Consider the following 13,578-nt stretch of genomic DNA (forward strand, 5'->3'; position numbering starts at 1 on the left):
AATTTCCGCAATAAAATTTTCATAATTAATGATGACAATTAAACTACAAAATCTAATTCCTGAAATCAAACTATGCAGTCAATCAGCCGGAAAAATCTACGATTTTTGCACAAAATAGAAGTGATAGGAACGGAATTACAAGACGAACTAACGCAGAACAAAATCATGATAAATCTTTGTCAACCGTCTGCAACATCACTTATCGAGTCCTCGTTATTGTCGTTCAATAACCCACCGTACCACCACAGCATAACTACAATGCCAAAAGAGAAAAAGTGACTGCTGCGAGATACATAACGACTACGACAAAAAGTAGAGATTAAATATAACGACGGGCCGCATGCCGCGTTATATCTGAGTACAGTGTAAAATGCGCGCGGTTCTTTTGTGCCTATGAGCTTTCTGCCCATTTCATTCAGTGGGGTTGGAGATTAAGGGTCACAGTAGTTCTTAACACAAGACGGTGATTAGAAAATACTAATAATGTCAGGCAACAACAAAAAAAAAGGAATTCAGATATATTTCGTATTGTATTGGTTAATCATATTCGTATTGCTACATCATTTCTGGTTTCTTTCTATCGTTTTATAATTATTTTTAGTGTTGAATTTTTTTGGCTTGGTTTTGTATCACTTAACTGATATACATATATTTATGACTTAATTGATATACATATACGTACTTGTATTGCTACATCATTACTTTATGATCATTTCTAAGTCCCTATCGTGGCAGTGTGATGTCATGTATACTTACAAATACTTTTTCTTCTACACTTGTGTATACTTTTTCTTGAATAAGGAATTTCACCACTCTAGCAGTATAAGTTTATTCATTTTCATAGTGGTATGTTAGAGTTTTAATTAATATAACATCATCTTTAGCATTTTTTTGAAGGGATGTTTTACGCCCAGTTCGTTTTATCAAAAAAAGGTCCGCTAGCCAAAATTTGGCTTGCTGCACACTGGGAGAAAAAATTATCAAAAGCGCAGATTTATGAAACAAATGTGCAGGATGCTGTGGATGAAATCTTGAAACCTAAGGTAAGCGCTTTGGTTAAATTTACAGTAATAATTTGCTCTAATGTATGAAGTAGAAAAATTGTAACCACGTTAACGTGGTTTTACATGCGTATTTCATATTTTTCATGTCCTTTTTCTGGGCGGATAAATTTTTATATTTTTTATATTCTTTTTAGCAGACAAATAATTTCAAATCAGAGTGCCCTGAACTTTTCTGAGTTATTTTTTCTAGGTTAAAATGGCCCTACGTACCACCGGTCATTTGTTGTTAGGTATTGTAAGAATATATTCGCGTAAAGCAAAATATCTTTTGGCCGATTGTAATGAAGCGTTTCTCAAAATTAAAATGGCATTTCGTCCTGGTCAAGTGGAGCTAGATGAAGATGGACAGCAGACCGCAAGTGCTGCTATAAATCTTCCGGAGGTAAATTTTGCCTGGCTTGCTTTCATCGGAAATTTAGTTTCTTTTTACTACTGTTATGCTTTGAATTACTGGGAGCTGATTGTTCATGTCATTAGCGAAATTTTAGGTATTTCATGATTTTGACGCTGCATTACCGGATTTTAACGAGTTAGACATGCATGCACAAATTCACATCAACCAAAGCCGAATTGATGATATTACTTTGAAAGAAGATCTTATACCAGAAACAGCGGACATGCCTTTTGGAGCTGAGTTTGGGGTACTTGTGATGATGATTCGTTTGTGTTATTTTGAATTTGCTATCTGATTTTCACTGAAATTTTCTGGTTTATACAGTTTTTTTAAGACCTTTACGGTGTAGTTCAGATAAGCATTTCAGGGTGATGATTTTGGAGAAAGTTCACTAGGTTTATTCAGTGATGTTAACATTGAAGAAGCTCGTGATCGTGTATCTTATGCACCGGAGGCAGGAATCAGTAGATCTGCAGCAACACTTCTGGAGGAATCTGAACCAGGTAGCGAAAAGGGTGATGCTATTAGCGGGAAACCGATGGATGTTGACATTGATCATCTTGGAATGCCAATGCCAGATGATGATTTCGGTGATTTTCCTGCAGACAACATGTTGGATGGTAAGCTGTTTTGAAATCCAGTCAGGATATTCAGATTGTTCTCAGAAAAACAGCAGGACGGTAGTATTGCGGATTTCATGGCAGAACAAAGGCATTTCCGGAATAAACGGATTAGTATTTGTTTGTATGACTTTCATCGTTTTCCATATCTATCAGGTTTATGGAATATTTTTTTCTTAACAAATTTAGCTTGAAAATTCTAAAACAAAATCTAAACAGGTAATAATAATATAAATAACAGTAATATAAGTAATAGTAATAATAATAATAAATAAAATAATAGTGGTAATAAATAAGTAAGCAAATAATAATTGGTAATAATAATGTTGATAATAATAATAGTTATAACAAACAATAATAATAAATAACAATAGCAATGATAATAGTAAAATATACATATACAATAAAATCTCTCATGCTATTTTATAGAAGTAATCTTTAATGAGAGCGAATTGGCAAAAAGTTTGGATGCAATGGAAGCTCCTGGAGCTGAACACGATATTCCGATGGAAACGGAAGATGTCGCAGCAACAGCAATAGCAGGGCTTGTAATTCCTACAACTGGTGCGTTGTTTGATTCGTATGATTGCTGTATTGGTTAATTCCATTAATGCTGATTCGTGCTTCAGCTGGATTAGCCAATGAAAGTTTCACTCTTGAACCATTGGATGCAGCTGCTGTTGCTGTAGCTGGGATCGAAAAACCAGGAAGACCGAAGCGTAAACGTCGATTGATAGTTGACGAACAGAAGAATATTTCAGGAGATGAAATGAAAGGAAATATGGCTGAATACAGGTACATGATTGCCAAATAGTTGTGACTTATATTTTTCTTTTTTGTTCGTTATTTATTTAAAAATGACATTCGTTCCAAGTTATAGTTTTTTTGCTTAATGACATTCGTTCTAAGTTATAGTTTTTTTTTTTTACTTTTTTTTTTGCTTTGTATGCATTTCTTTTAGTGGGAAAATTTGTTTTCTATGTGTATTCAGTGTAATGAACATTTAAGAGTAATACTCTTTGCAGAGATACACTACAGCCTTTGGATCTTGCACCACCCACAAGAAAATTGATGAGACTCAAAGAAACTGGAACTGCTGATAAACTGTTTGCTATTCCTGGTTGTGCACATCTGCGGGCTCAAAATCTTCTAAAGGTAAATTTAGAGAAAAATTCAAATTCAGAAATTTGCGTCTTTTTCTCAAATAATTCTGAAAATTTTCTTATTTTTTCACTTAAAGAAACTTGTTTAGAGAAAATCAAATGGAACTGGTTATGCATGAAAACAATTTTGTTTATTATTTTATAGCTGTATCGTTCTCATCTCGTTTACCATGTGTATAGTGCAAGCGCACTCACAGGAGACCAAATACGGAAAGATTTGGACATGGCAGAACATGTTGACGATAATATCGAGCCCGAGGGCAGTATTGTTTCGGGACTTCTGGTAGTTTTCTGAAATTCTGTAACTAGGAGTGATTATGCTCACTCTTCCCGGTCGTTTGCTCCTTCAAAAGTTTCTGCTTAAAATGTTTTATTGTCATCAGCGAAAACTTATTCCAGGAAGACCGCATGGATGATTTTGATGATGTGGGCATAACAGCAATGTCACCAGATGAAAATATAGGACAGTTAGAGACAATTCCAGAGGTGCCGATCGCACCAGAAGAGCAGCTAATATCCATTAGTAAAGATGCATTCACAAGTCCTGAAAAAAAAAAAGAGCGAAAAAGCCGAGTCGAAGTATTTTTTATTTTAATGGATCTTACAGCTAGTTTATTTTTTTGAAAGATTTGAGTGGGGATTTTTGATTTGCAGCGTACAGTAGATGAAGATGAAACAGGAGTTGATGCTGAAGACGAGCATAGGTGGACGAAAAGAACTCAAAATGTTCTAAATTCCATTTCAACTAAAATCAAGGCTTCTTCTGATGGAAAGGTAGGTATTCGATACAGATTTTCATTTACCGAGTTATCGGTAATTTCGATCATAATCTGATGAGGGAGGTGAAACATCCATCACAAATTTTCGGTGCAAAATGGTTTTCGTTTCCAGTTGTTAAAAAATCTGCATAATTATAGTATTAGGTTATCAAAAAAAGTAAAGTAGGTGTGTGTAAATCATGCCTTTATATATTTTGTAAGTTAGATATATTGAATATGTTGTTTAGATATTATTCACTGATCTTCTCACGAAAGGATCAACGCGAAAAACCGCTGCTCAAAAGTTTTCCATGTTGCTTGTTTTAAAAAAATGGCAGGCGATTGATGTGCAGCAAGCAGAACCATATGGCGAGATTATAATTTCAGCTGGACCAAATATCACATCTGCAGTAACTTCCTAACCTTACCTCCTCGCTATTTCTACCTTTATATAGAGGTATGAATTAATGTAAAAAGAAAGACTTCTCTTCATATAATTTTTCAGAGATTTAAAAGTTATGAATTGCATATTTCTACTAAACTAAAGATGCACAGTATTTTCGATACCATTTTAAATGTCTAGTGTTAGTTAGGTTAATTGGTTAAGGAGTTATAAAACATAGTATGAATAACTGTTGTCTCCATTATGATATAAATCCATTAAAAACCTGTTAATAGTGATTAGAGCATTTTAGTAAATTTTTACATTGCGACTTCTTTCTGCTTCTAAAACCGTACTTTATTTGCAGTAGCAGCAGACAAATACAGTATAAAACCTTTCAAATGCACTTGCATCACTTCGGATTTTTTAAAATAGTTGTCATATTAAATTCCTCAGTCCATTTTAACCTTACATTCAAGTTATATTTTCGGAATAATGTTTTAATCCCAGACTATAATTTTGATTCATCATTTTAATATAATTATTTTATTCATGTTCAACTGCTGTTGCGATTTAAATGTTTTCTTATCAAAAGCTTATTACAATGTTCCTTTGTGAGTTCTGCTTAAATCTTTGTGGAATTATGGAGCTGTTTATTTGTTTTAAGCTTTCTTTCTTTGAGTTTATGAGCTTCAGCTTCCGTGTTACATGAGAGATTTTACATCCGATGTTACTTTGTTACGTAATCTGTGAGCACTACCTGGGCATCCTTTGTGAATGAAATGTCACTTAACTAAACCTTCCAAAGACGGAGCAAGTTCCACTTTTGTTTTCATAAAATCATAAATTTACTTTAAGATTCTTAGCTGTATACATCTTGTAATTAGCCTAGCTGTAAAGTAGAAGGCGATAAGTCTTTTCATAATACATTTTTTCTTGTGACCATCATCATGTGAATATTCTAATTCCATTTTTTCCTTAGTTGTCATCATAAGGTTATTCTAATTTTCGTAAAAATAATAAGGAAAATCATGGTCCTTATTGCTGATCTCTTTATAGAATTTTTGTTTAATGTATTCTACCTTCTTATCCGTTCGCTTTCACATAGCATTGAATGAACCGAATAGTTCGAAACTTTATACGCGATTTATACTTTCATACTCTTTTGTACTTTTTGTATATGTCTGTTTTACATGTATGTTTGATTCGATTGAAATAAATTATGCTTTGTTGATATCTCTTTCTGCAGCATTTGTTAGAGGTAATCTATATCAGCAAAAATAAAAATCAAAAATTTCATGAATTGACTTACTGGCGCGTGATCTCGAAAAGGCGCAAAAAAATGGAGAAGGGAGGATTTGTGGTCACTGCTTTAGTCAAACTGAAAATAGTACGGTTGGTTTTTAGTGTTGTTCGTCTTGTCACAATGTGTGTAGGATTTATCATTTATAAATTTATATTAATGATAAGAGTCTGTTGTCAATTAGTTTTGAGGTGAATTGGGGATGCGAAAAAATAATTTCGTTATGATAACATTGGTAAATTTATGTGATGTGCAATCAAAGTGTTAGTATTTGGGAATTGAATAAATTTAATAGTATAAATTGTGAAATGTAGGAAAAACATAAGAATATTTTTAAGGAAAAGTATGAATTTTTCCTTTTTTCTCTTTTTTTTTTTTTGATTTTCTATATTGATGAAGTTAATATATGTATAAATTGCTCATATAATATTTTGAAATAATATAAGCGTTAATAACTTATAGTATATTTGAAATTCTATATGAATATCTGCAAGATAATCTAATAAATCGCATAAATAAATATTCAGTGTAGTTCTTCAAAAAATGAATTTATGCAATAGGTGTATCGAGTATCGCATAAATGAATTTCTGATGTAAATCTGTGTTCTGAGAAATGAATTATCCATTGCATCTTTATATTCATAAGAATAAACTCGATGAATGAGCTAATAATAATAATAATAATAATAAGAAGAAGAAGAAGAATAGCGATTTTTTTTTCCACAAATCAGTCAGTTAATTAGCGTAATTAGAAACAAATTATTATGAATAGAAAGAAACACATATTACAACAATAGTTTGTTAAATGGTCGGTTGTTTGAAATGTAGAATAGCTTAAGAATGGATGATGATGAAGAAGTCGCCACTTTTGATGGATTTGAAATGTGATAGGATAAAACTATTTTATCTTTCTGTTTGTCTGACAATTTCCTTCGCTTGATTAATTATAACATCGAAATGAAGCAATCGTCGTAAAGAAGTTAATAATGATATTGCAGTGTCGAATAGCATTTGTTATCATCATTTTGTAATTCGCTCAAAATTTCAATTTAAATTCTTTAGGAAAATGGAAATTTCAGTAACAACAAAAAATCTATTAGTACTTCTTGGATACTTATCAACTGCCATTTCTGTTATTTGGTTTCTTACAACCATTGCTATATATTGGAATTCACCATATCAAGTAATACTATATCAATTTTAAATTTTATCCTATTTCAAACTTTATCCTAGTATTTTTTCTTTTAAATTTATCAAATAATATTTTGTAGATGATAACATTGATTCGTACATTTATTTTATTGTTGAAAAATGCAATTAAAGAAAAAATGAGTAATCATAATTTATTGATAGATAAAACAATTATAAATCTCTCTTCATTGTTATTAGGAAAATTTTTAAAAATAATTATCAAAAAATTTTCAAAAGTTGTCATTGGAAAGTGAAAATTCACTAATTTATTAATTCAAATATTTAATTGATGAAATATTAATGCGATGTTTATTTCTAGGCAATATCACTATATGAATATCGTTGGTTATTATCATCATTAATTATTACATCATTCTTCATTTATCTCTTCGTTAATTCTAATTCACTGATAATTTTTACGGCAACTTATGCATCAGCTCAATATACTCTAATTTATAGTATTGCATCGGTAGCATTTAGTATTCTCAATCTTTTTCACGTTTTTGCCGTATGGTCCAGCAAAGAACGACGTGAAACGAATTATTTACAAATGAATGCATTTCTTGGCTTTTTATCAATTATTAGTGTACTTCTAACTTACTACTTATTGAAAAATTTGATTAAATTAGCACAAACTATGGAGGAAAATATGCAATCATTTGAACATAAACATCAAATTATGGTTAGTTTTTAATTTTTTTAATAATTTTAAGTTGAAGTTTAAATTTAAATTCTGAAACTTTTAAATCTAAGTTATTCTTTACAATTTTTTAATGTTAAATTTATTTTTAAAATTATAAATTTTATACATAATTCGTGTGCAATAATATGTTTATAGTGTTTTTTTTTAATTTTATTTTTTAATAATTAATTTTTAGTTCTGTTCCATATTTCATCTTATTCTTGGATTATTAAACTTTGCAGTGTGTTACGAAATGAATGCAAACGCTCCGTAAGTCATTCTTTTACATAATTAATTACATTAGCGTATTTATAATTATTTACATTATCATTCATTTACATAAATCATTTACTACTTTACAAAAAAAGGAAAAAAGTTATTAACGTTAGTTTCTTTAACCAAATTATATAAAGTTTTTTATTCATTTATGTAATTCGCTGTATTATATGAGTTTCTAATTATTTATTTTAAATTATGCAATAATTTACTTAACTGACGTTGACACTTTTTCATTTTCGTACGTAAAAACTAAACGTATCCTTTTGTTTACGTCATTTAAGGTTGCATATAGATCTCATCATTCATTTTAATTTATACAACAATTCATTTGACTCCACGTGTTTTTATTTTTTTGCAATATTTCACATTTAAGTATGTTTATTTATTTCGTTTAGATATTAAATCATTATTCATTTCAAATTAAATCCAGATATATTATTTAATTAGTCGGAAGAAAAACGAAAGAGAGAGAGAGAGCGAAAGGGAAAGTGAGAAAGAGGGAAGAAAGAAAAATGAAAAATTCTTTGTCTTTTTCAGCTATGCTTCACCATTTATCGTGCAGCAAGTTTGTTGCGCATGCTTAGCATTATCAATTGCATATATGCAGTGGTATTTTCGTGATGCATGCAACACGCATATTTTGCGGGCAGTTGTAATCATGAACGTTTGCCAATTTGTACAAGAAATAATGTATGCATACAGTACATATATGCTAATTATGATTATGAGACGGAAAAATGATGTGACATACAAATTTAGTTTATTTGATCAAGCTGAGGTAATTATAAGTTTTATTTTGCATTTTCTAATAAAATGAAAACATATTTTATTTAAATTTTAAATTGCTCATTTGTATAATGAAATTTTTCCAAATAAAGAAGAAAAAAGATTTGAAATAATTTATCAAAACTTGAATTATGTATGCTATTTCATCCTATAATTCTTTTTCTTTTAATTAATTCAATTAATTTTAATTAATTCACTATTTGAGTGTATTTTGAATGAAATGAGAAAAAAGTGAAGAAAAATGAAATATGTATAATTTGTTTGTTTAACTCTTTTTTCTTTTTAAAATTTCTGCTATGAAATTTTTATTAAAGATGGAATTTGTTCAATTGAAATTTGAAAATTATTTTCTCTAAAAAAAAAAATCTATCATTTCAGGTTTTGCATTTATTAGTTGGCTCATTTGTAATTCATGGCTTACGTCTTATTACGTGTGCATATCCTGTAGCTGTTTTTGCAAAAAAAGCTTTTCTTGTTGAATTTTTATGTCGTATTCGTTTTGCACCAAATCGTACACGTGGCATTAGCCTTGCGCAAGCTAAGCGAGCTGATAATGCTGGTATTAATATTAATTAATCTAATTAATCATCTTTCAGTTCATAATTTATTTTTTTCTCTTTCTCTCTCTCTTTCTTTGCCAGTATTAAAAATATGCTTTAGGCACTCAAAAAACAAATAAATAAATAAAAGTAAAATCTATTTATGAAAAATCTAGTATAAGATAAAGTAACATTATGAAGTGATAAACTATAAATGTACTGTGCATAATTCAAGCATTTAATTTCACTATGAATAAATATGTATTGTTGTGTGGAGAGGAAAAAATTTTCACCCAAAAAATTGTAGGCTTTATTATGTCAAATTCAAATTACTATTTCAAATTTTAATTTTAGATAAAAGAAAAAGTAATTTATTGTTTTATGTTGCTGTAGTATTATCAGTTTTATGTATTGCTACGGATATTACTTACTATATGTGCAATGATGCGAAACGAATTGGTCATACTGCAATTTCACTAATTTATACAATTTGCTTATCAATCATTTATTATCATTATCGAAAAGAACGACGAACTATGTTTCTAGTAAGTTTATTCGTTTTTAATTACGTTTATTTACTTGTTTGCTTAAGAAGAAGGAATAAACTTATTTGTTGCATGATTAAAAGATAATAGCATTTATTTTATTCCTAGTAATTAAAATTATTTTCATTTGTATATTTTAATTCGCAGTTATGTTTATCGTGTAATGTGAAAGTGTTATAGATGAAAACTTTGACATTTTTAAAATGACTTTTAAAAATTAAGTATTTCATATCTTTAACTTATTAATGCATTATCTGTTAATCTCTTTTTTAGCACCTTTTATCATAACAGCTGAAATTTTTGATATTTATTTGGGTTTATTATTAAAGCAACTAACTATTTTAAAGGATTTTACCTATTTTATAATTTATCACTATTTCAGAAAATTCTAGCTGTTTTATCAATTATTATCATAAACTCATCCATTCATACACTTTATGTATTTGTTGAAGCTATGTTTACCGGTCGTTTATATTATGTTTTGAATAAAAGCATTGGAAATTTTGTAATAAACGGTATGAGTTATTCTATCTTCTTTGATTTTCAGTTATTCATTTCATCTTATCCTAAAATTTTTAAGTTAAATAAAAAAAATTAAAAAAAAAATTAAAAAAAAAAAAGTAAATAATAGCAAAACAATTAGTTTAATAAGTTTAAGAAAATATTAAAAAAAATCTTAAAATCCTTTTATTTCTCTTTCTTCTTCACTTTTTCTTTTTTCCGTACTTTTTGCTCACATTCTATGTTAATCGTTAAGCTATCATTCTTGAAAAAAAAAATTTTTTTTTTTTTGTAGCATAATTTGATCTTCCATTCCTTTTTTTTTTTTGAAAAAAGGTGAAAAATTGAAAGATTAGTTATTTATTTAGTATGTTAAATGATTTATAACTAACAATCGTCAAATAATATTCTAATATTTAAATTAAATAATCAAATAATGATCAAAATTTTTTTCTTTGAAGTTTTTTTAAAATTCAAATACAAAAATTCTTCTTTTTTCAGGTAGTTACTTTTTTCTATCATTGGGCTTAGCAGTTTTATCATTTAAATCAATCATATTTTGTTTTCAAACAATAATAACGCATACACCGCTATACACTCAACCAATAGCTATTATGCGATCACTTCGTTGGCTTATTACTTTGGCTTATGTTCTCATTGCTGTTACTGCTTTAGAAATACTTTTTACAATGACTGTAAGTTTCAAAAAAAAAAAATAGGTACAATTAACTCTTAAAAAACAATTAAAAAAATTATCCACAATTCATCGAAAATCAATTAATAAATTGCAATTTAATGAAATGCTATTCTAGCACTGCAAATTAACTGAAATGTAAAGGGATATCGATAAAAACAGAAAATGTGGGATCTAATTACTAATACAATATAAGCAACTAACATCTTCAATTAATGCAACTTTGTATTAATATAATAACGAATTATTAATTCTTGAAGCAAATTTCCTAACTTTCAATACTTTCTAAAATTTCCATTTAATTATTAAAACATTTAATTATTAAAACAACTTGTATCAATTATAGATGTACAAATTATTTTCAACACGAATTGATTTCATATTGGGCACAGAATTTTTCTTGTGGATTAATTCCATTTCGACATGCTTGTTGCAAATTTGGGTTTGCAAACATGAACGATTTCAACGATGTGTAATTATACTTATCATACAGGTTTCTCTTCTTTAGATGACATGATAACGATATGGTAGAGATGGTTTCATGAAACTTAGGTGTTAAAAATATTCAAAATTAAATGTCTCAAATTATTATTGGTAGATTGCTTTCTTTTGTATTGGAATATCAAATTATCTTTCCACTCATTTATTTGTCATTAATGGATAGATAATGTAGTGATTTAGCAAATTTTTTTTAACAAAATGTTTAATATATTAGTGGTGGAACAATATTTAATATATATATAGTAGTTCCAAGAATCCATTATTTAAAAATACAGGGAATTTAAAGTTGAAAGTTTAAAATAATATATTTATAGGTTGAACTTAATTAACACAGTGGATTTAACACTAAATTTTCTATAACCATTTTGAATTTTTTAATGTTGCTATTAAATTTTGTAAAAAAATGCTCAGTTAGTGGTAGAACAATATATTTTAATTAATAAATTTGTTCATTTATTTATTTCACTTTTTTTTTTTCTTCTAAATTTGTTTAGTCTTTTTTTTCTGTTTTACATTTTTATTAATTATACAAAACTTATAAAATGTACAATGTTAATGCTTGTTTATTTACTTTTTCTATTATAATGAATACAATTGAATTTACCCAAAATTTACTATTTTTCTTTTTTTTTGCATAATTATTAATTAATTTAACAGTTGATATCGGATTGTTCAACAATATTATTACTGATTATGGTACAAGCAGGAATTGTTCAAACTGTCATTGCAATGATGACACGTCATAGTAAAACTTTACAATATGCCAGCGCACGAATATTTTATATTGTGGTATAGTTTTTTACTCTTAATTTATGTTTTCAAAAATTTCCAATATTTTCCAAAAGATTCTGTAATATTAAAATATTTTATGTATAGAAAAAAGAAAAAAAAAGCTAATTTTCTTCAGTTGTTCATTTTTTTTATCATTATGTTATAATTTTTACCTAATATATATTGAATGAAATAATCTGTGAAAAATTATCATAGACAAACAGACAACACAAAAAAAAAGAAAACGGAAATAAGTTTTTTTTCGTTTTTTTAAATTGTTTTTTTTTTTTTTTTTTTTCTTCGCGAAATTTTTATTTGATTCGGACTACATAACCTTATTATCGGTTTAATCATGTCTTATTATCATTACACATGTTGGAAACTCTTAATTTAACACTTATAAACATATTATCATCTATTATAAATTTTTTTCAGATCGATCATATATTGCAAATTATTCAGTGGGCATTGAATATATGTTCACTTGGAATAGCATTAATTGTATTAGATAAAATGGAAACAGAAGATGAAACTGATAATTCTGCATTTGATAATGAAAATTTTCATGTTCCAAGCATGCGTGAACTTTTAACAATTGAACAAAATAACTCTGAAACTAATCGCGCACGTTGTAGTGTCTTTGATAGATCAGCTAATATTGATTACATCTGGGGTGAGAGTGAGATATCATTTGATGACGATGATAATTTTGATAATAGACAAGATACAAATACAAATGAACGCGATAGTGATATGATTGATTGATAACTGCCAACAATGATTATCAGCATTTAGCTAATTAATAAATTGAAATTTGCATATTATATACTAAATCTTTAGGAATAGTAAGAGTTTTTTTTTTCTTTATTCTCATAATTATATCGTTAGCGAATGAATCAAATTTTTTGTTTTTTGAGAATAAATTTATTTAGAAGACATTTAAATCAAACTTAATCAATATTTATTGGCACTCTGAAGAAGAAAAAAAAGGCTTTCACATGTAACTTTCACACTGTTTTCTAATTATTGTTGAATATAATCTCAGTTCATTTATTCTTAATATATCCATATTAATTTATCATAATTATGATCTTCCGTCTTTTTTTTCTCACTTCGATAAACAAGGCATTACTTATAAAATAGATTTACAAAAGGATATTGAATCAAAAAGCACTTATTAAATTGTCGTGTATTTTGTACTATACTGTTGTATAATTTATATTACTGAAAATTTACTAAATTACTCAAATATTGCCATTCCTTTTCTTTCTCTTTCTTTCGTCCCTCTCTTTTCTTTTTGTTGTATTATTTGAATTGAATCATCTATTACAAATATTATCCCTCAAATGAAAAGCAATAAAAGTTTCAAGCTCACTACTATACGTTCTCAATTTCAACTATTACA

At 28.0% G+C, this 13,578-nt stretch overlaps 2 protein-coding genes across 2 annotated transcripts; both read left to right on the forward strand.

Moving 5' to 3' along the window:
• Positions 1 to 899: 899 nt before the first annotated feature.
• Bm3284 (N terminus of Rad21 / Rec8 like protein) lies at positions 900 to 4,421 on the forward strand (the record flags this gene model as incomplete). The annotated part of the gene is made up of 11 exons (XM_001895551.1): positions 900 to 1,043; positions 1,255 to 1,446; positions 1,553 to 1,705; positions 1,826 to 2,078; positions 2,508 to 2,642; positions 2,708 to 2,873; positions 3,104 to 3,233; positions 3,387 to 3,524; positions 3,641 to 3,820; positions 3,896 to 4,015; positions 4,248 to 4,421. The coding sequence occupies 11 exons, from the start codon at positions 900 to 902 to the stop codon at positions 4,419 to 4,421; spliced, it is 1,785 nt and encodes a 594-aa protein (XP_001895586.1).
• A 3,389-nt stretch (positions 4,422 to 7,810) lies between these two features.
• On the forward strand, positions 7,811 to 12,938 carry Bm8843 (Uncharacterized protein; the record flags this gene model as incomplete). The annotated part of the gene is made up of 9 exons (XM_043074943.1): positions 7,811 to 7,827; positions 8,374 to 8,614; positions 9,001 to 9,181; positions 9,516 to 9,706; positions 10,089 to 10,221; positions 10,709 to 10,902; positions 11,248 to 11,394; positions 12,060 to 12,191; positions 12,609 to 12,938. 9 exons carry the CDS (start codon positions 7,811 to 7,813, stop codon positions 12,936 to 12,938), a joined length of 1,566 nt encoding a protein of 521 aa, XP_042930877.1.
• Between the last annotated feature and the right edge of the window lie 640 nt (positions 12,939 to 13,578).

Source organism: Brugia malayi (assembly GCF_000002995.4).
Source record: "Brugia malayi strain FR3 genome assembly, contig: Bm_v4_ChrX_scaffold_001, whole genome shotgun sequence".
NCBI classification, from domain to species: Eukaryota; Metazoa; Nematoda; class Chromadorea; order Rhabditida; family Onchocercidae; genus Brugia; species Brugia malayi.